Raw genomic sequence first — 25,951 nt, 5'->3', positions numbered from 1 at the left:
GTCTCCCGTAAGTGATGTTAGAATTGAGGGGGCATTTTATACCTTAAACATATCTACTAAGACGGAATTCATCTTAGTCATGGCATAATAGAAAACTCAAAGAGATTTAACTAGTCAGGGCTGTTGGACTGGCTAAATATTTCTCAACTAATTCCACATTGCCTGTGGTTTATAATCACATGTCCCTAGAGGAAAACAAACTAGATAATGTAGGACAGGAAGGGGAAGGTGGTCTTTTCATTGCCTATTTCAGCACTTTGTAATTAATTTATATGGTACCCTAAAGTGACCTCTATTTTCATCAAAGTGTCTCTTTCGGCTTCATGCAGGCTAAAAAACCTTAATTCCTTTTACAACTAATAGTAGAACTATTTACAAGGTACTCTCTGAATATAACCCTGAGGCCATTGCAAACATTTACAGCTGAGTACTATTTTAACAAACTATATTTTAATTAGTCATTTGAACTCCCATTGGACCCCTGTTATTGGTTCATGGTTTTTAGTTAATTGGTTTACTCTCTTAGCCAATCAGAGAGCCACACGTCAATAAAGTACCACTCTACTATCACTTTACTGCGCCAACATCCGATAAAATTGGGACACTTAAAGACTGTCAGCTGGTGCAATATAAAACTCATTATTAAATGCAAAACACTATGTTTATGCATTATCACAACAGCTAAATTTAAATTCACAAAAGCTGGCAAAGGAAATCTTGTATGACATTGTCAGAGGCTTAATGCTTACATTTTCTGGCTTTTGCAAACTCAGTATTGGATTATTGGTATTCTGCACCAAAATGCCACAATCTTTAAGCTAAAGAAAAACAAAAACAAAAAGAAAAGACACAGGAAAAACAACTTTGAGTTGTCTCTATCAGCACATTAGTTGCCTCTCCTGTTATAGCTTATTAAGTGCACATTCTGTAAGGGATACATTAAATGCACACATGGTTTTAGAAGTCCAAACCCAAAGCATCCAGGCGGAGGAAAAATCATAGTGAAGACAACAGTATTAAGGGTGATAAAGAAGTTGGTCTATTTCTGTCAGTGTCCAGATAGTTCCCAATTTCACTGCTTCCCTTATGCTGATAACTAAAGAGAACAACACTGCTCCTTCGAATTTCACTTATACTTTGGGTCAACAAATTTAAATCAATAAAGAAAAATGAAACCTTTCAGATTCTTGGTGGACCACTTGCACAGGTTCACTCCTATTCCAAGATGGATGTCTATACTTGAGTGTTCTACTACAGGGCAAAAAAATGTGTAGCCTCATTCATCAGAAAAGCCTAGAGATATAGTGTTCCTGCCTCACGGTTCTCAAATGAATGCCTGTGACCCTCTGCACCTATAACTCCCCTTTACTTCCGTTCTCCCAAGTCCTGCTTCCTTCTATTTCCCATCCCACTTTTCATTCTAGCGACCAGGAGATTAGGAAGAACCAAACCAGCCCTCCTGGCATATGGGCATCCTCCCAAATCTTGTCTCTTTCTATATCCCATACCATTGTTCACAATGAAACCTGGTGGATTATGAAGTACTAAACAAGTAACTAGATAGGTTGGTCACTATATACAACACTATAATATACTATGATATACCTAGGAACCTCTCTTAGGTTTATTCTGGAAGTTGGAGTTTGTGGCCTTTCTCATAATAGCTCTTTCTTTCTTTCCAAACAATGCCCTTGGCAATTCACAGAAAGGTTTCCCTGTGGTGATTTGTGGAGGTTATAGTCCACATTTGGCTGAGGAGTCAGCCTCGTGTTTCCTCATTAACCTTTGAAGAGCATAACTTTCAAGAAAGAGGATGGTATCTAACTAGGTTTCTGTTTAAATACCTCATGGCATGCAATAGATATGAGAAGAAGGGGTCCCTGAAGTAGTGCTGAACCCCAAATCCTTCTTGGAAGTTGGTCTGAGTTGATGGCAAATGGTGTTCAGTCATGGGTAACCCCTTAAGCCCCACACCCCTATGCTCATGAGAACTGCTTGTAACTAAGCGAGAGGGGCAACAAATCTTTCAAGAGGCTGTTTGGAGATGCTTTATGGCTTGTAGGGTTACAAGGCTCTAGCTGAACAAATGGAAAAATTAGTCTACCCTAAAATATCCAAGGCAAGTAATTTTCCGTCACCTTATTTTTTAAATGTACTTAACATCTAGAATCTGTGCTTCCCAAAATATAGATAAGGGTCGTCAGTTAAAATGGCAACGCTGAGATAAAAATCTGCTGTTTTAACAATCACCCATAAAATAATGCATGAGGTCCTTTGGGTTCCAATTGGAGTGGAGAACTATTTCCAACAACACTTTATTTTAGTATCTTTGAGTTTAACTAGCTTGAACCATTCCCTGAGTGGGATCTTTTACCCTTTGATCTCTTTACTTCATCATAAGTAAGTCTGTTCAGGCCCGGGAAACTTCTCAAGGTCCCCAAACTAGCTTCTTTATCTAGTTGGGCTGGCCAAACCCTTGGGATTATGGAATTACGTAGGTCCAAGCACTATAAAGAACTGACTGGGGGCAGCTGGTGGAGCAGTGGATAGAGCGCTGACCCTGGAGTCAGGAGGACCTGAGTTCAAATCCAGCCTCAAACACTTAACACTTACTAGCTGTGTGACCCTGGGCAAGTCACAACCCCAATTGCCTCACAAAAAAAAAAAAAAAGAAGAACTGACTGGTTTCATCTCCCCCCACAAAAGCCTTTTCTAATACCACCCACCCTAAGGGAGACTAGGCAAGTTAAGTGAAGCTAACAAGCACTGTTTAAATGACCAGTAGTGGCAGATAGCCTGGCTTGTAACCTCAGAGGTTATCCAACCCTTTACTACGGCTGTAGCTGCATCACCTATCAGTCCTGGGCTTCTGAATTCTGAGAGAATGCTGCTGACCCTTAGCAGGTGACTAATGTAGCCTTATATAGATAAGCAATATGCTTTAAAACCAAGGACTCAGGGGGAGCCTGTGACTCTCACATCACATGGAACTTAAAATAAAAACCAGACCTATCATTTTAGATGCAAATGAGAATCAAAAGAATCCTGGGGTCTAATTGTGTTTAGTTTGGGGGAAGAGGAGGCATGAATGGTACATGGGGTCTGCTAAAGATTATAACATTCTCACTGTAACTTTTGGCAGGTTAATTGCTTCTCAACCCATGAATATGAGTCATGAAATTCCTACCCTGAGGTAAAAATTTTGATAAATGTAGCCAGCGAGTGAAAGGAAGATATGAAGGACAAGTAAACATGAAAGGAGGTTCTACCTTTTATTATATACACCTCCCCACTCTCCCCAAAACAAATCTAACATCACCCCAAATTCCTTAAATGTGCCCAAATACGTGAGCCCATACCCATACAGACCAGAGTTAGAAAGGAATAAAAAAGTGGAGTGGGTAAGGGGGAGGGGGGAGGGATTAAGGGAAAGGGGAGATGGAAAATAAACACATTAAAAAGTTGATTAAGAAGAAAAGAAAACTGGAAAGGAAATAAAATAGAAAAGTAATACTGGCAAATGATGGCAAAAGACATTAAGATATATTCGGTTAATACTTTGTCGGGAAGTGTTTTTGTTTTGTCCTCTACACATTTTCAAATCTCTGGAAAGCTTTGCTTTGTTATTAAGAATGACATGCTCTTACCATTAAGCAAATACCTACATTATCACAGAAGCAAATAATTTTTAAAAAATGCATCCATCTAACATTACAAGAGCAGAATGTCCCACTTTTTGACCCTTATTACATATTTATGTATTTTAATTACAAAGGAGATTTTGTTTTGTTTTTGTTTTGCCTAAATATGAATGCCAATATTTCTTTGTGTGTGTGTGTATATATATATTTTTTTTTCTCTCCTTTTTTTCCCTGTTATAACATAGCTTTGGGTTCTCATTTTATAGCTAAGCCACAAAGTCATGTTTGATAGTGGAGCTAGAGCAAAGACATAGTAAGAGAAAACTGACAAAAGATTTTCCAACAGAATGTCCTTTCCCAAATCTAGTCTCTTAAGGCAGGAATCCTGACCCCTTAAAGATTACCAATCTATAGCCTGGACCACCCACTTCTCAGGTCATATGTATATACAATTTCCCCCAAATTTGGGCTTCTAAGTATTTTCTGCTAAGGAATTTGATGTGCATAGGTGAGATCTCACCAAAAATCTATCTTTCGGTAATGTGGGAAAAGAGTTTTATAAACACAAACTCTGATGCAAAGGTTGCCTTTGGCTTGGGCTAGAAATTGGAGCTATCCTGGCAAAGGAGGCTAATTATTTGCCGGGACACACACACAACCTTTCTCAATTGTACTTTTGTGCACAGCTTTAGCTAGGACTTTGAGTGCACAATTTAGTTTGGAGTTTACGAGTTCATATTTTATAATTAACGTTGCCAACAGGGGAGTTTGATTAATGCCGAGCAGTGGATTTTGAGCAACGCTCCATACAAATTGCCAAATTTAGCAATAAAATAAATTGGTTATGTGAACATAATTAGTAGGATGACTGCTTAAAATTCTAAGCTGAATGTGAATAATTCCAAATCATCTGAGCCACAAATCCATTATTTGTAAAGGGGGAGGGGGATAGAGAAGGAGAGATCGACTGAGTGCGGCATTTGTGTATTTCACCCTATACCACAATGCAGTTCTTTCAACACTTCTGAATTGGGCTGTGACAATATTTGTGAGCAACACAGAAGGCACACCGGAAAAAAAGGGAGAATGTAATAAAGAAAAGAAATGCTAAACTGTGAATTTTCATTGCAAATGTAAAATCTATAAACAAATTTCCAACAAACACAGCATTACATTTTTTCAGATACACTAAACATAAAACTTCAGCCCACAATCACATGGGGATGCTCTTATGGTACCTTATTGTCCCCCTGTATTTCTCCAAGTCTCTGCTGAAGTTCTTTAATTTCTTCTCCCAGATGTTTATTCCGGTCCCGAGAATCACTCAATAGTTGTGCAAGATTAGCCTGAAAGTATCAGCGCATTATGAAACACAATTGGAAATAAAGGAGTGAATAAGCTCAAAGACTTATTACTTTTATGGATGTGGGCATCAAAAAACAGCAGAACCATATAAAAATCATTAGAATAAATGCACAAAGGAGGACCCTGAGGTACAGTAGCTGGGGCAAAAAAAAAAAAAAAGGCCACTAATGGAGCACTCAGGAAAGCAATGTGGAGCTGCAGAACCTTTGAAAAACAACAACAACAACAAAACAATGAATAATATGGAGTAAATGGGAAAATTATATTCATTTAACAAAAAGATTCAATATTATAGGATCTCAGAAGTTTAATGAGGAGTAATTTCTTCTTCTTTTTTTTTTGGCAGGGCAATGAGGGTCACACAGCTAGCGTCAAGTGTTTGAGGTCGCATTTGAACTCAGGTCCTCCTGACTCCAGGGCCTGTGCTTTATCCACTGCGACACCTAGCTGCCCCCTGGGAGTAAATTTAGGACCTGTATTTGGGCCAGGGTATTGGGAAGGCCTCCCTCTCCCAACATTTAATATTATTTTAGATACTATCTATTATTGTTGAAAATAAAAGGTAGTGTTAGTATTATTTAAACATGCATCTTGACATGGATCTTTTTTGTTTTTTTTAGTACTGCAGCACGTGAAATTTTCAGTGCAATTCTAGTGGCGAGTGTTACTAAAAGGATGATAGAATGAAGGGCCCTTCCAAAAGCTTACATGCATTCCAGGCCTCTTATCAGCTCATTCTGTGGTTGGTCTCCTTGCCTCCTGTTTTCCTTATTCTCAATCCCTCTTTACCCTGTTGCTAGAATAATCTTTCTCAAACACTGCCTTCATTATACCACTCCTGCCTCAAGATCCTACAATAGCTCCCTATTGTTAGCAGATCAAATCGAAATGGTTCAGGCTAGCATTCAAGGCCCCAGGAATCTGTGCTTGTCACTGTGTTGCTGAATGCTTTTAGCAATGATTTGGATAATGGCTATTTTTACCAATATAACTGGATCATTACTCCTACTCTTTCTCAAGGCTAGATGCTCTTTTCATAATACTGCCACATGCTTATGGCTTGATAGTCCCCTAGGATTACTAGATAATAGATTGAGAGCTAGCAGGGTTCTCTTAGGTCCAGGAGTTCTTCACTTGGGGTCCACAGACCCAAGGGGGTCTGTGAATAGAATTCAGGGGGTCCATAAACTCACATAGGAAAGAAATACATTTTTATCTTCACTAATCTCTAACTGAAATTTAGCATTTCCCTTCCATCATTTAAAAGCATTTTTCAGAAAACTGCTGTCTCTCCCTCTCTGTCTCTCTGTCTCTGTCTCTCCCTGTGTGTGTGTGTCTCTCTCTCTCTCTCTCTCTCTCTCTCTCTCTCTCTCTCTCTCTCTCTCTCACACACACACACACACACACACACACACACACACACACACACACACACACAGAGTTAAAAAATCCTAGATCTAATTTACTCGTCTCAGTTTACAGATAAGGACCTTGGAAGCCCAGAGAGGTTAGAAAGACTTGCCAGGGACTCGATGTTGGTGAGTGGCACAGCCAGGGTGTAAACCAAGGTTTTCCCACCTCAGTCTAGTGCCCTTTCCATTATATCCCCTTTATCATGCCTGCTCATTCTGCCAGCCTTGCACAGAAATTGCACCTCCTCTCCACCAACCAATACTCAATTCTCCCTTCAAGACCCAGCTCTCTCTTCAGACAAACCTTCTCTTTCTGCTTCATGCATCATACAATTTTGCATTTTACTTACTAACTGTAACTTGTCTTTATTCTTTTTTTGGGTCTCTCTGATTTCCCTAAGAAGACTATCAGTTCCTTAAGAATAGAAACCGTAGCACCCTTCGTTAGCACCCCTTCACAATGTCTAGTCCTGCACATAAGAAAATGAGTGAATGAATGCATGATTAGGTAGGCCAGAGTACCTTAAACTGAACCAGTCGGTCCGGGTTCCACTCTTAAGAAGCTCCATTTCAAAAGCTTTCCCCTGACAAATACTCATGCCAGACACTAAGAATACCACCCTTCTGAGGAGAGAACAAAGGCAAGAGGCCAAGATTGAAACTAATGGTCACAGGTCTCAGGAGGGACCTGGAATAGTAAGTGCCGACATTTAAAGTCTGAATACAGAGGGATAATAATGCCTGTGTCCTACCTATTTGTGAAGATTACTTGCTCAATGAACAGAGCACTATTGAGTTCTTTGGAATACAAAGTATTTTTAAAGGGCAGACAGAAATTGCCATCCACTTTTTATGTATAATATTTTCAATTAACTATTATTAAATAGGATCTCATTTTTCCAGTCCCATTTTAGCAGAGGGTTATGATACTAATAACTAGACTCAAATCATTTTGGTGAGTCTCATGAGGTAAAGAAAAAAATGGTGGGGGCACGAGGAGGATTAACCCTCATTTGGCAGGTGGAAAAATAAGGAACATAAAAGACAAGGCGACCAATGGACTATTTCAAAAGTTGCTTCAGATAGGCACTTTGCCTGAAAGACAATTGAGCTAATTATTCTGAACACAAATTTGATAGTGACTGTTAAACTTGCTACTTTGAAGAATCCTACAGTCCCTTTAGTATATGACTGAATGCCTTTGAGGTCTGGTCAGCTTCTCTTTCCATGTTTCTCTCGCTCTTTTGTTGATCAAAATTTAAAGGAGACGGGGCAGCTAGATGGCGAAGTGGATAGAGCACCGGCCCTGGAGTCAGGAGGACCTGAGTTCAAATCTGGCCTCAGACACTTAACACTTACAAGCTATGTGACCCTGGGCAAGTCACTTAACCCCAATTGCCTCACTAAAAAAAAAAAAATTTAAAGGAGAAAAAAAAAAGCTACTGATAGCCTCCAAACCTATATTTCCTCCTGGGCCTACCTAGACTCCCAAAGACCTTGACTCAGGACTTGGTGGTCCTCGTTGCCTCTCTCCTAGACTATTTAGGAGAGGTTCCTAATGGGTGCTCCTGTCTCTAATTTCTCCTAACTCCAGTCCATACTTCATAAGGTGCCAAAATCATCTTTCTAAAGCAGAGTTTTGAACATATCACTCTTGAGTGGCTGCTCATTGTTTATAGGATAAAATATAAACAGTGCAACCAGGCTTCCAACCTCCCTTCCCAGTCTTATATCTTATGATGATCGCTTATGAATCTTGTGTTCTGTTTAATTGGGTCTACTGGTTGTCCTTGCTGATTTGTACTGGCTGCCCTCATACCTGCTGTGCCATTCCTTCTCATCTGTATCCTGCCATCCTTACATTCCATTAAGGTCCAGATCAGGCAACACCTCCCCCATGAAGCCTCCTCCTACCCCACTGTCTTTTGAAATTTGCCTGGAGTACTTTAGCTGGGCCTCTCTTTTTTGACAGGCCCATTCTCAGTCTTGGGTTCTCTTTATTTATTTACATGTCAATCTCTTCTCCCTCTCCCCATTAGAGTGCAAGCTCCTTGAGAACAAGGTCTTAATCATGTATGTATCTCTAGCACCAGCTATGTTTCCCAGATAAAAATTTTGTTTGAAGTGATGTCTGTTGAAGAATCAATGGTGGAAGTTCATGCACTGATTTTATATAACTACCTGAGAAAATAAACGTTTAATGCTGTAAAGTACCATTCATTATAAAGGGTTGGATCACCCACATTCCTTCCCTTTGTGCTATTCTTCTCCTCGTTAACTGCATCTTGCCACCCCCTTGCCAATCTGCCCACCCAAAACTCAATAGAAATGCTCTTAGAAGAGGTAGAGAATAGAAGAGGTATCTGAAATGAGGTTAGGGGATTAGTTATCTAGGGTTTTACTTTAGCCTCATTCCTCCTCTCTCTCCCAGCCCTCAGCCCCCTTGAGGACAATTATCAAGAGTCCAGTGTATATACCTTTCCCCCACAAAGAACTCCCAAACATTTTCTTGACATTATCTCACTGATCCTCATACTATTCCTGTGAGGCAAAGAAGCAGCAAGCATAATCCCTACTTAACAGATGGAGAAACAGGCAAAGAGATGAAGTGATTTACCCAGAGGTGAGACTAGGAACAGAGGCACAATCTGTGACGGCTGGGCTCACGCTTGGGCTAGGAACACACTGCAGCGGCCCCTGAGCGAAAGGGATTTGCCGCCTGCAACAAAGCCTAGAGAATCTCATCATCACCATCTTGAGGAGATGCTGCAAAATTCACCTTCCTTGCCAGAGCCTTCCCCTAAATCCTAGAAGGAAAGGTGTGGAAAGCTGATTTCATGTGAGACCTTTCCAGCCTTCTACCTTCTAATCAGTGATGGCCAGAGCATTGAGGAGAGGGAGCAGAATCTTTCATTTTCCCTTTACCAAGGTAACTGCAAGTAACTTAATTAGACTGTCTGGGTATTTAGATACAACAGTGATAGAGGAACTATGTAAAATACATCCACAGATGACTCCAGTGATATATGAACCAAAGTTGGTACAGAGGTCGCTACCTGGGAATGTAATTGTTGACTATTATCCACTCTGCAAGCTTGTTGAAAAGGAATCCATTAAAATAAAGTCAGATGACTTCACATAAATGCAAAAACAAGGGTCAATTAAAATCACACTGCAATCTGTTGGAGAAGTTTGTGAATAAGTTTATCTCAGCTCTAAAACTACCCCACAGAGGGGGTGGGGGTAAGAGAGAGCCCTTTGAAGCAGATACATTTCTGATGTTTTAGCCATGTGAAGCAGTGAGTGGAAAGAGTATAGGATCTGGAATTGGGGGATCTAGTTTTAATTCCCAGCTCTGCTACTCCTTCCTTCCTTCCTGGGCAAGTCACTCTCTTGAGCCTCAGTCTTCTCATCCATAAAATGAAGTAATTGTCTTAAGCGACCTTTAAGATCCCTTCCAGATCTAAATATGGTTCCCTAGACCCATGAACAACCAAAGAGGACCTTTTTTTTGGTCAAAGTCAAGTCCCTTCCTTTCTACTCCTTCTGCCTCCTTGACTCCCAAGCAACAACTGGAAACTGGAAAATAAGTATTCTGATGTGGTGCTTAATTCCTTGACATACACCTCAGGAAAAAAAAAATGTACCACATTTCAAAGTGCTCGAAATAGAGGAGAAAAGTTCACACAATTCTTTTGACCAAAAATAACAGCCATGACTCACACACATCCACTATAATAATCTATCACGCTCACACGCAGTGCCTGCTTATAATTTATCAGCTATGCAGAGCACTTTGTCTCCGTGTTATTGAGAAGGTCTCTGTGACCATCAGTCCAAAATAGCAGCGTTCTGTAAAAGAAATGTCAGGAAATAACGGGCAGACTGGCTACCGCTGGGAAGGATTTCATGGGGAAAGGAGACAAAACCAAGAGATTAATTCCTCTAAATCTCTGGGGCAGTGGGTAGCACAAACATATCAGGAAAAGGTAGGTTTTTTTTTTTTTAAGCCTATTTAAAATATTCAGATCCAGAGTCGACATTAAGATTTGACATTTTAGCCCCAATAGTAGTGGAATATTGACAGACAAAAAGAAAACTCTCATAATAAGAGGTTTTTTTTTTAAATTAGAATGAGAGGCAGACAGGAGAGAGGGGAAATAAATAGTAATAATAGCTAACATTTCTGCAGCACTTAAGTGCTTTATAACTATTATTTCACTTAATCCTCCCAACAACCCTTAGGAGGTAGATACTATTACCTGCATTTTATATATGAGAAAACTGAGATAAACAGGGTTAAGTGACTTTCCCAGGATCACACTGCTAGTATGTGCCTGAGGCTAGATTTGAACTCAGGTCTTCCTGACTCCCAGGGCTACTGCTATGCCAGGAAGAGAGTCTTGGTGAAAATAAGGTCTGGGGACCCTTGAAGTGGAGGAAAGCAAATCTTATTATATGGTAGAAAGAGCACTGGAAATTCAGTTAGGAAAAGAACTTAGGTTCTGACACTCCTAGCTGGGTGGTGACAGATAAATCACACAACCTCTCAAACTCAGTTTCCTTATCCATAAAATGGGCAAAATGATTTTATGGTCCTTGCTTCATAGAGTTGTTGGTGAAGATCAAATGAGATTTTATATATGTTGGGGTGTGTGTGTGTGTGTGTGTGTGTGTGTGTGTGTGTGTATGCATATATATATATATATATATATTTGTAAAAAATCTTAAATCAGCATAATATATATTACACGCATATATTTGTAAAAATCTTAAAATCTGTATCTGTAAAAATCTTAAAATCTATATAATATATGCACATTTATCTGTACAAATCTTAAAATCTGTATAATATAATATATATATCTGTAAAACCATAAAATACTCTATAAATATCAGAGATTCTTCTGATCTTCCCCCACAAGGCATGGGCTCATCAGCCACAAGCCACTTTTTGTCACTGGGCTAAAATGATAAGACTTCCCTCAACCAAACCAGTCCACAGAGTGGAAACTGTCTTGCTCATGGGAACTGTCTCCCTCCAAGGACCAGGTCTGTAAGTGCTGGCAGTGGTGGTAAAGGTAGCATCACCAGAGCATGGAAAGAGTAGTTCAGATCACTTCTCCAGTTTCTCCCAGAAGCTGTCAATAAGAAGGCTAATGAGTGTCAATCACGGTGGGTGGCAGTTGTCCTCCTACCTCTGCATTAGCACCTTGCAAAATTCCATTGGGTCTATGCTCCAGAACTGTTTCTTACTCTCCTATTACAGACTCTGTGAAATTAATTTTAAAACAATTTTCATGAAAGGTGTGACCAAAACAACCACCACAACAAACAAAGCCTCAAACAAATGACCCCTTGCTCACTGAACATTTCCCAAACACCACAGTAGTTTTATAAGTGATACATGATGAAGGATGATAAAAATCATCATTCTGTGCTGTTGCTTTAAGTTGTCCAGATATCAATATCACTTCAGTATGAATAGATTTCTGTCTATCATGATCACCTATCTATCATGAAAACCAGCCCCCACAAATTTCAGGTTGGAAATAAATATTCTACAAAATAACATTTAGCTTTTCAACATCAATAATGAAAATGCATCATGCGTATGTTTGTATGGGAGTAAAGCAGGGGAGACTGGTGGGGAAAGGCATGGAAAGATGAGACGAGCCAGAACTAAGGCAAAGTAACTAGAGTTTTGTCCTAGGGCACTGAAATTTAGAGGGGGCTGACAGCACTCCCACCGCTTCAGCAGGTATAAACAACAGATCTTAGCAGCTAGTTAGCATGCATAATAAATGAAAATAACAAGACTATTCCTCCTCTGTTGCTCCCAGACTCTCCAAAACCTATTCTGCTCTGGAAAGAAGAATGATAAAAGGAAATTTCACAATAGTTTAGGGAAACTCATGTAGGCAACTCAGACCATCTCAGTCATTCAACAACTGTCAGCTGATAATGATTTCCAGTCTCCATTGACCTGAGCAGAATTCAAACCAATGACCAGGAAGTGAAAAGCTCAGCATTTCAGGAACAATCCCTAAAGCTTTCTAGAATCCTTATGCTTTATTACTTTTACATCATTTCAGAAATCTAGCCACAGGGGGGAAAAAAGTGATCCTGCTTCTCTCATGGCTGTAAAAAAAAATGATGTCTACCCACACAGCCCATGTAGCCAACTTCCCAATTTGTAGGCAGGTAAATCAGGACAGGACTTATAGGGAAAAGAAAGACAAACTCTCACTGGAACTAGATGGCTCCTGAAGAAGAGGTAATCAAAGTAGAAAGCCCATTAATAATTATAAAAGCCAAATATGGAAAATAGTGCTGAACTGCATGTTTATAAAGATTGTTGTTCTGGGCTCTTTAAATCCACACCTTCAATCAAGAAAAGAGCTAGATTAAGCTAGAATGGGGTGAGGGGAGGGAATGTTTGATGAAACATCAAGTACAGTTGATGGAGAGGTGTGATTGATAGGATATTTAATTGCAATTTCTCCTCCACTGCTTTTTTGTATGGAAGTGGCAGCGCCTGTGCTAATAGTCATATAGAAAAACTTGCTTTGCTTAGCAAAGACCTCCTATTCACAGTAACTGCCAACATATGACCTCTAGTACTGGGGCAGGCTCATTTCTTTATTTTTTACATTGAAACTTATTTATTTATTTTTGCACGTGCACCAGAAGCCTACCCTACCATGCGTCTAGATGCACTCTTGTAAATGAATGGGTGGGGTGTTTTCTCTATTGAAATGGTGGCTTAATAAGCCGCTAATTGGAGAGCCTCTTCTTCATAGGAAACACTGCTAGACCATGGAAAGACAAATTGTGGCGGGGTGGGAGGGAATGTGACTTTGGCTAAGTTCAGATACTGACTCCGGACACTCAGGACCTGTGTGACAGTGGGCAAATCTCTTCATCCCCTTGGGACTCAGTTTCCTGGTGTATAAAATAAAGGGGGGAGAATACATAATTCCTCAATATCATTGGGGTGTAGTGGATAGAATGCAGGATTTAGAGTCAGGGAGGGTTAGTTCTAAATCCTGTCACTGACTCTTACCAATGAAGTGACCCTGAATGACTCACTTCAGAGCCTTTGTTCATAAGACCATATGTGAGTTTGTTGTTTTTTCTCCTTCTCTAAGATTCTGTTTTCTCATCTGCAAAATGGGGATAAAAATACCTGCAGTACCTACTTTAAAGAACTACTGAGAGGATCCAATGAGTCATTATATGTGAAGCACCTTGCAGATTTTAAAGTGATATAGCAAGGCTATTGTTGCTGTTGTTATTATTAATAATGATATTATAGCATTTGTTTGGAGGCCATTTTCAGCTTGGAATCTATGATAGGGAAGGAAAATTGTTACCTATTCTAGGCCTTGCAGTTGGACAATTCCTTCCAGGCTGGCCATGAGCAAAACTAGGACACAGGTCTGAAGCTTATTTTCCCAGTTCTACCAGGCACTCCGCCCTCCATCCCACCATTCTAGCCCTTTCCCTTCAGAAGCATATATCCTGTACTCAATTCCCAAGGCAGTTAATAGTCCCCAGAATGCAATCCCTGCTAATGACAGAGAAAGTGTGACTCCTTTTACAGGGAGCTAAGAAGACAAAGTCTTCTAGACCCAAAAGAACAAACCTCTCATTGTAGAATTTCAATCACAAAGACAGCCAGTATTATTAACATCCTTTATGTGGCACTTCATGGTTTGCAAAGTACTTTTTTCCTCATGACCCTCATTTAACAGCTGAGGGAGCTGAGGCTCAGACAGATGAAGTGACTGGATTAGGATCACACAGCTACAAAATGTTAAAGCCAAGTGTTAGTCCTGCTGGACCAGTGTTCAACACCCCAGCACACAGTCTGTTCTATTAGAACAGAATCACATGGGGAGAAGCAATGGGATTAAGTGACTTGCTCAGGGTCACAAGGCTACCAAGTGTCAAGTGTCTGAAGTCGGATTTGAGCTCAGGCCCTCTTGACTCTTTCCATTGTGCCACATAGCTGCCCCCAATCACGTCTTCTTTTTTTTAATGTTGACCTTGAACATAATGCTTAGCACTTGATGTAAATGTCAGTCCTTTACTATTGTCTAGTTGGGTCATGTGCATTAATTCATCATCTCCCCTGCAATGTACTCTAAGCTATATCCGGGCATAAACAGTCTTGTGTTTGTTGGGATATTAAAGGTTATCTCATACAGCCTAACACTAAACAAAGGATCTTCTCTGCAACATCCCAGACAACCAGTTATCCAGTCTCCACTTGAAGGCTGCAAATAATTTGGAACTCACTACCTTATTAGGCAATTAAAAAGAAAAGGAAGGAAAGAAAAGGAAGGAAGGGGAGAGAAGGCAAGGGAAGGCAAGGGAAGGCAAGGCAAGGCAAGGCAAGGGAAGGCAAGGGAAGGAAAGGTAAGAGAAGGGAAAGCAAGGGAAGGGAAGGCAAGGCAAGGCAAGGCAAGGGAAGGGAAGGGAAAGGAAGGAAAGGCAAGGGAAGGGAAAGCAAGGCAAGGCAAGGCAAGGCAAGGCAAGGCAAGGCAAGGCAAGGCAAGGCAAGGCAAGGGAAGGGAAGGGAAGGGAAGGAAGAAAGAAGGAAGAAAAGGAATATCACAAAGAAGGGCAAGAAAGAACCACCTAGGGTTTGGCCAAATTATCTGTAACTGTCACAGTTGGCAGGACCCTAGGATCTCCCCCCATTTCCTTGAGGATAAGTTCAACTCTAGTATGATTCTAATTACTTACATTTTTATATGCCCCTATTCCTGGGACCTCATCAGGGCAAAATGCTCCCTTGTGGTTTTGGTTCAAAGTACCAGGAACACAACCATCTCAAATCAATAGATGTCTGAGGAGTTGTTTTTGGTTTTGCACATCAAATTAGCACTCAGAAACAAAGCCACTATTATTCTGAACTAGACACAGAAGTGAAATCATAACTGAGGTCTTTTCATGGCGTAGGGGGAAAATCACTAGACTCAGAATCAAGTCCTAGTTTGGATGCTTGCTGTCTGGACAACCCCCTAACTTCCCTGAGCATGAGTTTCCACATATGTAAAACGGAAATAAAATTATTTGTGCTACTTGCCTCACAGGGTTATTTTGAGAAAAACTGTAAATGTCAAAGACCAATTGAAATGTGAGTTGGCATTATTACTGAGAGAAAAGGTCTTCCCCCGCCACACACACACACACCCCAAATCAAAAAGGATTGAATCAGTTTCCTGATTTCTCTATAGTTATTCTAATGGAACTTCTCTGCTGGGAACTCAAGGACCTCCACAGACAGGTACCCTTCCTTTCCATCTTTTCTTGGGTTCCTTTAAGGACCAGCTTAAAGTTACATGGAAACATACTATGGGATGGGAAGTATGCCCTGTATTTTCCTTCCTCTGTCCCCCTTTTCAGGTTATTCCCTATTCCTAGAAAGCCCTCCCTTCCCATCTTTGCCTGTGAAACTCCTATTGGGAGAGAAATAAAATCCTTAGATCCTGACTTTTTAAAGCTAAGCTAGTTTTTCCTTAAAAGGTTTTGAAACTATCCTTGAGACTTCATTGGCTCAGGATCCAAAGGTCTGTTAAAAGTACTTCCTGTTGTTCTAGGTACAAAACACCCCCACAAAAGCCCAGGGTACGAGGTGCCATCTGGTTCTTTCCTCAGGCTTCTGGCCAGCTGACCACCTTGGGCAGCAAAGTCATGAGGGCTGCACCCAAATGAATCAAATACTATATCCTTGCTGGATATCTTTTTTCCTTTTCTTGTTCCACATATCTTTTCCCTGCTATGGCTAAGTAAATCTCCTTTTGTCAATTGTCAGATGTTCTAAGAATGTCTCGTTTTGTACCTGCCTGTCTTGAACCTAAATTATCTCACCTACCTATTCACGCTCTAGTTTTTAAATTAAATTTTATTTTTCACTGGTAGGTTTAAATCCCAAAGACATTCCAAAAAGAGAAAAAGGCCTATTTGCAGAAAAAATATTTATAGCAGCTCTTTTTGTAGTGGCTAAGAATTGGAAACCAAAGGAATGATGATCAACCGGGGAATCGCTAAACAAGCTGTGGTATATGATTGTGATGGAATATTATTGTGCTATAAAAATGACAAGCAGAACTATCTCAGAAAGGCCTGGAAAGACTTGTATGAACTGATGTATAGTGAAGTGAGCAGAACCAGGAGAACATTGGACACAACGACAGCAATATTGTTTAATGAACTGCAAGTAACAACTATTCTCAACAACACATTGATCCAAGATAATCCCAAAGGACTAAGGATGAAGCATATCATACACCTCCAAAGAAAGAACTGATATTGATTGAACATAGATTGAAGCATGCTATTTTTCACTTTCTTTCATTTTTTCTTTTATTCATGTTTTCTTATACAAAATGACTAGGATGGTAATGTTTTATATAATTGCACATGTATAATCTATATCTGATTGCTTACCACCTCAGGGAAGGAGAAAGGGGAGGGAGGGAAAGAAGGATAGAATTGGGAACTCAAAACTTTAAATTAAAATGTTTATTATCCAAATTAAAATTTTTTTCCATTAACAAAAATGTATCTTCTCTCCTTTCTACTCTACTCCTACCACTGAAACAACAAAATCCACATAACAAATATTGATAATCAAGCAACACAAATTCTAGCACTGGTCATATTCAAAAAATAGCTATGGTTCATTTTGTACCTGCAGTCCACTGCTTCCCTGTCAGGAGGTAGGCTTTATCCCTGGTCTTCCAGAATCATTGTTGGTCATTGTGTTGATCATAGTTCTTAAGTCTTTCAAAGTTGTTATACAAAGAATACAGTCATTACTGTACATATGGTTCTCCTGGTTCTACTTACTTCTCTCTGCATCACTTCATACAAATCTTTCAAAGGTTCATTGAAACCATTGCTTTCATCATTTCTTATGGCACAAACTATTCTATCTCAGATCCTGAATGGTCATTTGTTCCCAAACTCTTGAATACACATTTTATGCAGGCTGTATTATTACTTCTGGGGTTAGGGTCTTATCCTCATGATAAAATGTAGCTTCCTTGACAGCAGGGATCATGTTTTACCTAAATTTTGTATCTTCCCTAGTCCTAACTTAGCACAATACTATATACATATTCAGCACTTAATAAATGAATTCTGCTATGTTTGAAGCATATGAAGTAGGCTGGTTAGAAGAGGAAAGAAGATACTCAGAACCAGCTAGAGTGAGTGAAGAAAATCTCCGAGTTCAGTCCCTGACTCCATGGGAATTCCACCAACCCCAATGTTTCATCTTATCAGACCTATTCGTAATTGGCATTTTCTTTCTTTCTTTCTTTTTTTGGTAAGGCAATTGGGGTTAAGTGACTTGCACAGGGTCACACAGCTAGTAAATAATTGGGATTTTCAAAGTTACTTGAAACTTACTGAAACTCAGAAATTACCCTAGATTGATTCGTTGGCAAGAGGATCAAATTCCCTTTGAGCCTCAATTTGGTATAAAACCATATAACCCTTAACAGATGTGGGCCACTCAGAACTAGTCTATTACCTAAAGAGGGCCAGGTGCTTGTGTTGAACTTCCTCAAACCAGGTCAATGCAGGGATCCATGAAGGTAATGAGATGGGGCACATCTTCTTTGTGTATGAATGAGGACTCAGACTGATGTCTGAGATCACTTAAGTAGATATTTCTTCTGACAATGTATATAATAACCCATCAATAACCCAAACAAATGCTATAATATCATTATTAATAATAACAACAGTTGCCTTCCTTATATAACGTGTGCATATGTGTTCTACAGCTGGAGGGGTAAATACTCCACTTTGTGTTTTGCCTTTGGGATAACTCTTGTCCATGTCTTTCCATCAGTTTGCCAAAGACAATCCAATCAATATGCCAGGGGCCTTCTTTATTTTCTCCTGAAATTAGAAGAATACCAGTGGAATAGCCATTGATTGGTTGTCCTTTGCTCTTACCACATGTCCAATTGGTTTGCATATCATCAATAATCTTTATAGTTCCATCAACTCAAAGTGAAGTGTTGTATCTGTTCCTTGAAATCCTGAACCTGACTAGAACGGCATCTCAGCTAAGAAACTAGAAGGAACACTTTCTCATGATTTAGCTGCTGTAATTTAAAAACGGGGTGGAGGGGAGATCTTAAAGGATTGTACAGCTTCTTGTCCAATGATTAGTTTGCACAGGGAAAACTTTCCAAAGGGCTTCACTCTGATTTCACAAGAACATTAACTGAAGATGATTTAAATTCTCTTTTGTCTCTTTTGGGGAAACTGCTTCTTTAGAAGAAAGAACTTTGTTCCTTCCAAGGGTCTTTTCGAGATCATCTGGTGGCATCTCACTACAAATACAAAAAAATTCCAAATCTAATCCCTGCAAATAGTTCCATCTGGAGTATGTATCAAGGGGAAATTTTTTGTGCCAATATCCCTTGACAAGCTATTAGGGAAACTACTGTTCTGATTTCTTCACAGGTCTTATAATAAATAAGTAACCATTGAAAACCAAACAATTTAAAAAGAACTCTAACTTACCCCTCCCCCAAAGGCTAGACAACACTAATACCAGAACTACAAGGAGAAAAACAGAACCTTTGGGGTGTTCTCAGAGGAGGTTGGGAAAAACAACACATAAACATTTCATAATTTGAATTTGTGTGTGTATGCATGTGCACACATATGTGTGCATTGTCTTTATTCACCTGTGTACGTGTTCTTTTCTCCCAGTAAGCTACTCCAGGGGTTATTTTCTTCTTGTCATTATATCTCTGTTCTTAGAACAATGCCTGACATGTACTAGGCATTTAAGAAACACTTGAATAGAACTGAATTGCATGTAATGCAGTATATTGTAGCAGGAAGACTAGCAAACTAGGGGTCAGGAAATCTGGGTTCTAGTCTAACCTTTGCCATTAACTAGCTGAGTGACCATAGCTAAGTCCCTTAACTTCTCTGGGTCTGAATAGTAGAATTCGTGAAATGGGGGTGATAACAATACTTTCCCTGATTTTCTTGCAGGGTTGTTTCCATACTCCAATGAAATAATATATATGGAAGCTCTTTAAGAAGTTCAAGTATATGGGGAAGCTAGGTGGCACAGTGGATAAAGCGCCAGCTCTGGATTCAGGAGGACCCGAGTTCAAATTCGACCTCATTCAGACACTTGACACTTACTAGCTGTGTGACCCTGGGCAAGTCATTTAACCCTCATTGACCCGCCCCAAAATTAAAAAAAAAATAAGAAGAAGCTCAAGTGTTAGGGGGGAATTTTATCACTCTGGAATATGATACTGAATTGAAATAATCTACAGGTGCTAGGTAGGCCTTCTCTTATGACATGAATTACACAGGATCCTATATATCATCTCTTATTCTGAAACACACAGAGGATGCTAATGCACAGACAAAAAAGCCAACGGGATGTTCCATCTTCCCCTTTCCTAGCACCGACAGCTTGGGATTCTACATGTACATAAATTATGAGCTTTGCAGGTGAGTGTCTCAAGTTGGCTAGCTGAGTGCCTTCCTTATATAACGTGTGCATATGTGTTCTGCAGCTGGAGGGGTAAATACTCCACTTTGTGTTTTGCCTTTGGGATAAACATGTAATATGATCCATGAGACTAGAGGTCAAGGGGCATGTTTCTACCCCCCCCCCCCCCGGTCTGGTTGATGAAAAAGTTTAGTGAATAATTGTCTCTTCCTTTTCACCTCCAGTCCCCTGCTGTACCTCTCGCTCAAAACATAAATAAATAAATAAGTGCTTGCTTTGGGCAAAATGAAGAGTTTCATTATAGCAGGCATCTAGAAATGTAGTTCGGGATCAGTATTTCCCCCTACTGTTTCAGGTAAAAAGATCTTTGGTGGGGCGGCTAGGTGGCGCAGTGAATAAAGCACCGGCCCTGGATTCAGGAGTACCTGAGTTCAAATCCGGCCTCAGACACTTGACACTTACCAGCTGTGTGACCCTAGGCAAGTCACTTAACCCCCATTGCCCCGCAAAAAAAAAAAAAAAAAAGATCTTTGGTATAACAACAGAAAAAAACACCACCTAACCTTCTAAAACGGAATGAGAATGTAGGTTCTCTCTATTATTCTCCTCTTCTCCAAATGCTGAGGTCACTTTTCCAACTATCTGTTAAGCAGAGGGCCTTCCAGAGACCATGTTTAGCCCAGAACATTGACTAAACCAGTGTTTGTGGAGTATCAAGGTCAATTAGTAAGCACCACACCAAAAAAAGCAAGCATTACAAAGCAGGGAATGAAACACCAACTTCACAACCATAGAGGCAGTATCTCATATAGCTATTCTATGCTTCTAGGCTCATAAAGATGCAGGAAAACCTGAGTGAAATTCACCAGATTCTCTCCGGTTAATGCAAATTTTTTATTATAAAGTCATGGAATGCAAACCCACCAAAAACTGTAAAACTGCTTCATGAATACTAACGAAGTGTAAATATACTAAATCAGAGGGAAGACTACTATCGGGAGTCACAGAAAACAACCCGAGCAATTCGAGATTGAGGATTCTAATGTTAAACAATTCATTCCCATCCACCCAGATAATTTTGCAGGGAAGTTCAAGCTAATACCATGGCAAATCCTCTTGCACCTCGGACCAAATTATGAATGACATAAAATAATCATAAAAGAAAAGTGCTATTGGAGGGGGGTGGAGATAGCAAGTATGAGAAGGAATCATGGACCCTGATCTGTAGTTCAGGGGAATAAAAATACCTTTTTATTTGGCCATCCTCGCTATAGCGTCTATTCTACCTAAGACTATAAGCCCCTAGAGAGCAGATCACATCTTTTACTTTGCATAAAGTGCCAAGGACAGCAATTTACAAAAGATTAATTAATGCGGGTTTTTGTTGTTGTTGTAGTCAGTCTTCTTCACAATCCCATTTGGGGTTTTCTTGGCAAAGATAGTAGAATGGTTTGCCACTTCCTTTTCCAGCTCATTTTACAGATGAGGAAACTGAGGTATTCAGGGTTGAGTGATCTGCCAATTATCTGAGGCCAGATTTGAACTCAGGAAGACTCATCTTCCTGACTATAGACCTGGCATTCTATACCCTACATCACCTGGCTGCCCTAATTAGTATATATATAGACAGTTTTACCATTCTGGGTTAGGTGGAATTTTAGAATTAAATCATGACACAATCTAGTCACAAAAGCTGTGAAAAAAATCCAGAAAACCTCTAATTTCTTTCTTTCTTTTTTTTTTTTGTGAGGCAATTGGGGTTAAGTGACTTGCCCAGGGTCACATAGCTAGTAAGTGTTAAGTGTCTGAGGTCAGATTTGAACTCAGGTCCTCCTGACTCCAGGGCCGGTGCTCTATCCACTGTGACACCTAGCCGCGCCCCCCTAATTTCTATCCACTTATTTAGCAATATCCTGACAGCCCTCACCCCCCACCCCATAACCAGGTACAGAGTTTTCCTTTCTCAACCAGAATACCAGACTATAAATGAAGCGTCATTCAGCTCAGTGAAAGTGAAAATCCACATACATTGAAGTCTACCTCAAGAAAGCAGTTCAAAGAGGTACCAAGAAATATGCCACTAGACACATTGCATTGCCTTATAACCAACTTGAATGGAGGGAAGAATACTGAATTTGGAGTCAGAGGCCCTCGCCCGGAAGTCTCACTGTACCACTTATTGCCTAGAAGTCATTTAACCTCCCTGGGCCTGTTTCCTCATCTGTAAAATGAGAAGCCTGAATTAGGTCTAAGGTCCCCTCCAAGACGAGGTTTTTTATAAACCTGAGTCTGTGTGCCAGCCTCCTCAAGCATAGCCAGTAAGATGACCATAATGGTGTGGTCTCTAAAGAGCACCTTATGTTTTTACTAGTAGCCTTGAAAGCCTCACCCAGCCAGATGTTCAACATCGCTACTATGACCACCTCCAGGAAGTTTATCATTCCCCTCATGGAGAGAAACTGAAGCAGTGACAGCAGCAGCAAGGGCTACCGTTAGCATCCCCTCAACGATGTCCCCGTGTACACATCTGCACAGGGACTCCAATGTCAGCAGCTTTCCCATCTTAAAGACTTCACATCCCAACCCTCCTGTCCCTGACAACCTCCCCTGCTTTATCCTATGCCCCGCCAAAGCTTTGGGAAGATGAAAAGTAACTTCCCCTCTATAAAAAGATAAAGATAACCCCCTAGTCTCAATACTTGATGTTCTATTAAAAGGAGAACTAAAACAGCCCAACTTAAGTCCTGGATATCAGGGCAGACCTTCAGAGCCATAAGCAAGAACTGTCATGCCTTCAGGAAATACTATAAATCACATGTAGGGCCAGGAAAATGAAGCACACCCTCAGCTGGGAGTGGGGAATGGATATCGTAGAGACCCTGGGACCCAAGGGAAGACCTCAGCCCAGCCAAATCCCTGATAGCTCCTGATTTAACCTAATTTCCCTTGCTAACTAGTTGTGTCCTAAGCACTGTAGCTTCTATACTACAAGAGGCCACCCTTCTAAATTCTGCATCCTGGGGAGAAGTCCTCATCACCCACCCATAGTTACACATCTTCATAGGCAGATTGGCAGGAGGACATTGCATACACCATTACTTGTTGGTGCTCAACTAATTTCTTTGCTACCAGGGAAGATTCCATTCTTGGAGTGATTTGAGAGGAAGGTGGGAAAAAATGATGTATCTGGAAATGACTATTATAAAAACAAATAGCAGCAATAAAACTTAATTTAAAAAAATAATTCTTGTTCTTAGGAACTGATACTTTGAGATGAGACTAGCCAAAGAAACAGAAAGAAATCCTACCTGTTTCCTCCTTTCAGGCGGAATTGATGGGTCTCCATCCTACAAAGAAACAAAGTACATTTCACTTTTTAAAATGCATTTTAAAAAAACAACTAACATATATGACAGGCAGGATAGGAACAAAAGACTAAAACAAAGCCTACACTCATTTGCTGAGCTTCAAACCTAGCCCAACCATTCTTTTTATCCCCTCAACTAAACAACGTGAATTGAAACAAAGGTACCTTTAAAATACCCAGAACTCCAGGGAACTGGTTCCAATTCGAACAAAAGCAATAAAGCTTGAAAAACTAATGAATAAGAACTAAGCAAAGGAGTCAAAATATTCTCTGAACTGAACTTATAGTTCCATTCATAGAGTCATAAGAATTTAGAATTTTAAATTATTTTAAAGACCAGCCTCCTCCTCATACTAGAGATAAGGTGCCTTAGGTCCTGGGAGGTAATGAGAGAACAGTAATGGGAATATTATTCAGATAAGGAACAAAGCTGGAATTGGAATCTAGGGCTGCTCACTCCAGATGTGTTTCTGACTTTGCAACACTGTCTCATTCAGGTTAAGGCCTCATTTTAAATGAACAACATCAAAAGATTTTGTGGAAATGGGAAGGGGGAGGGATGCTTTATTTTTTGTTGATTTTAAGAACTGAAATGGTTGGAAAAGTCAATACCACCCAAATTATTGTTTTAAAAGAAAGGGCTCCTTTCATCCTATGGATGACTGTGCTCCAGGAGCCTAGCCCCCACCATTAAAAGGTGCCAAAGTCCAGATTTCAATCAGATACATTTTCCAGAAAAAAAAAAATCTTTGCAAACAAGCTGCCTCCCTCTCTAAGACAATGCAATGACTACTGCACAGCTGGGCAATTAATATCAATGCTGTTAGCAACATGTTTAAAAAAAAAAAAAGGTTGCAACCATTGCACAAACAGAAGCAAGCCAGCTAATGCTCCTCTGACAAGTTGATTCTCCCAAAGATTGCACTTCACTTCACAGACTGGTTTGATTTCTTACCCAGGTGAATAGGCAATTTGCAAAGTAACTACGTACAATCAGCTCTCGGTATTTCTTTTTCAGGGACTGGTGTCGCTCCCGAAGCTGATTGGCCATGAGTTTGTACTGGTCTCTCTCCTGTTGACACGTATCCAACTCCTTGGAAAGGATCAGCAATGCTTCCTTTTTACTTTCTAGCTTCCTTTTGCACACCAGATACTGTAAAAGCAAACAAAACCAGAAGACTAGTTGGAGATCTTTTAGCATTCTGGCAAAGTCATAACTAAGGCGGAGTAGCTGGAGCAGTGGCCCAAAAAGCCAGCTACTAGAAAGGCACTAATCACGCTTTTAGTTCTTTGGCAGCTTAAAAACAACTGAGTGTAGGGGGCAGCTAGGTGGCGCAGTGGATGGAGCACCGGCCCTGGAGTCAGGAGGACCTGAGTTCAAATCCGGCCTCAGACACTTAACACTTACTAGCTGTGTGATCCTGGGCAAGTCACTTAACCCCAATTGCCTTACCAAAAAAACAAAAACAAAACAAACAAACAAACAAAAAACAACTGAGTGTAGCACCAAGTTAGAAATAATCATAACAGGAAGCTACCACATGCTTGTGTATTCCCTGGTGGCCACATCTCAAACAAGCTGCTCCCCATCCTAGCCCTGCCCTCTTCTAAGCCTCCCTAGCAATAGCCTTGTGACATTCTAGGCTCTCTACTGAACCATGCCTACTCCCCCAACTGATCTGAAGGCACCATTTTTCATGCTGCTCGCCCAAGTTGTAAAAATAACTAGTTACAACTCTGCATTCTGGGATCAATATTTTGCCAGTCAAAAACCAAACAAACAAAAATTCAATCTTAAAATGTATTCATAGAGACATGTTTCCTAAAACTGGGGCGGTGGTAGTTTTGTTGTATTCTGTCCTGGCCAGACAACATGGAGAACTGTGTGAATGCTATTTTTTAATAAAGATGGTAACAGATTAGAGAGATGGTAACAGAGGAGAGTGACTAAGATGACAATGGGACTGGGAAACCAGGTTATACAAATACCAACTGAAAGAACTAGGAAGGTTCCAGCTTAAATAAAAGGGAGAGTCAGAGAAGCCACATTTGAACTAACTTTTAGTATCAGAAGGGTTGTCATATAGGACCAGAATTAGACTAAATCTATTTGGCCCCAGAAGACAGAACTAAGTAGAAGCTGATAAAAGATAGGTTTTCTTTCTTTCTTTTTTTTTTTTTTTAGTGAGGCAATTAGGGTTAAGTGACTTGCCTAGGGTCACACAGCTAGTAAGTGTTAAGTGTCTGAGGCCGGATTTGAACTCAGGTATTCATTACTCCAAGGCCGGTGCTCTATCTACTGTGCCACCTAGCTGCCCCTGAAAGGTAGATTTTCAATGAGGACTGTCTGGAAGGAATGGGCAGCCTTGAGATTTAAGGGGCTCTCCCTAATTCTCTCCATTTTATAGATAAGAAAACTAAGGCTGAAACAAAGTTTAGGCTACTTGACCAGGATCACACAGCTAATGAGTATCGAAATGGAATAGAATGGAAGAGCATTTATTAAATGCTTACTATGGGCTGAGCACTGTGTGAGGACAACTGAAGAAAAGAAACTGAATGAGATCACAAATAAAAATAATAACATTTATTTAGGGTTTTACTGTTTCATAGCACTTGGACACAAATAGGGTCATTGTTTATATACATG

The 25,951-nt window shown here is 40.2% G+C and overlaps 1 protein-coding gene across 4 annotated transcripts in view; it reads right to left on the bottom strand.

Annotated features, from left to right (window-relative positions):
• The window catches only part of CCDC149 (coiled-coil domain containing 149), a 146,264-nt gene that overhangs the window by 66,294 nt on the left and 54,019 nt on the right, over positions 1-25,951 (bottom strand). For all 4 annotated transcript variants that reach the window (XM_043973068.1, XM_043973065.1, XM_043973066.1 and 1 more), the window contains exons 2-4: positions 24,293-24,454; positions 23,243-23,281; positions 4,880-4,987 (exon numbers count right to left, since the gene is read on the bottom strand). In XM_043973068.1, the coding sequence (XP_043829003.1) occupies positions 4,880-4,987; positions 23,243-23,281; positions 24,293-24,352 (207 nt within the window). In that variant the 5' untranslated portion in view covers positions 24,353-24,454. The remainder of the gene's footprint in view (positions 1-4,879; positions 4,988-23,242; positions 23,282-24,292; positions 24,455-25,951) is intronic.

The sequence above is a fragment of the Dromiciops gliroides genome, chromosome 6 (assembly GCF_019393635.1).
Source record: "Dromiciops gliroides isolate mDroGli1 chromosome 6, mDroGli1.pri, whole genome shotgun sequence".
Classification (NCBI taxonomy): Eukaryota; Metazoa; Chordata; class Mammalia; order Microbiotheria; family Microbiotheriidae; genus Dromiciops; species Dromiciops gliroides.
The sequence above is the reverse complement of the archived record's forward strand: the minus strand, read 5'-3'. Positions and strand labels throughout refer to the sequence as shown.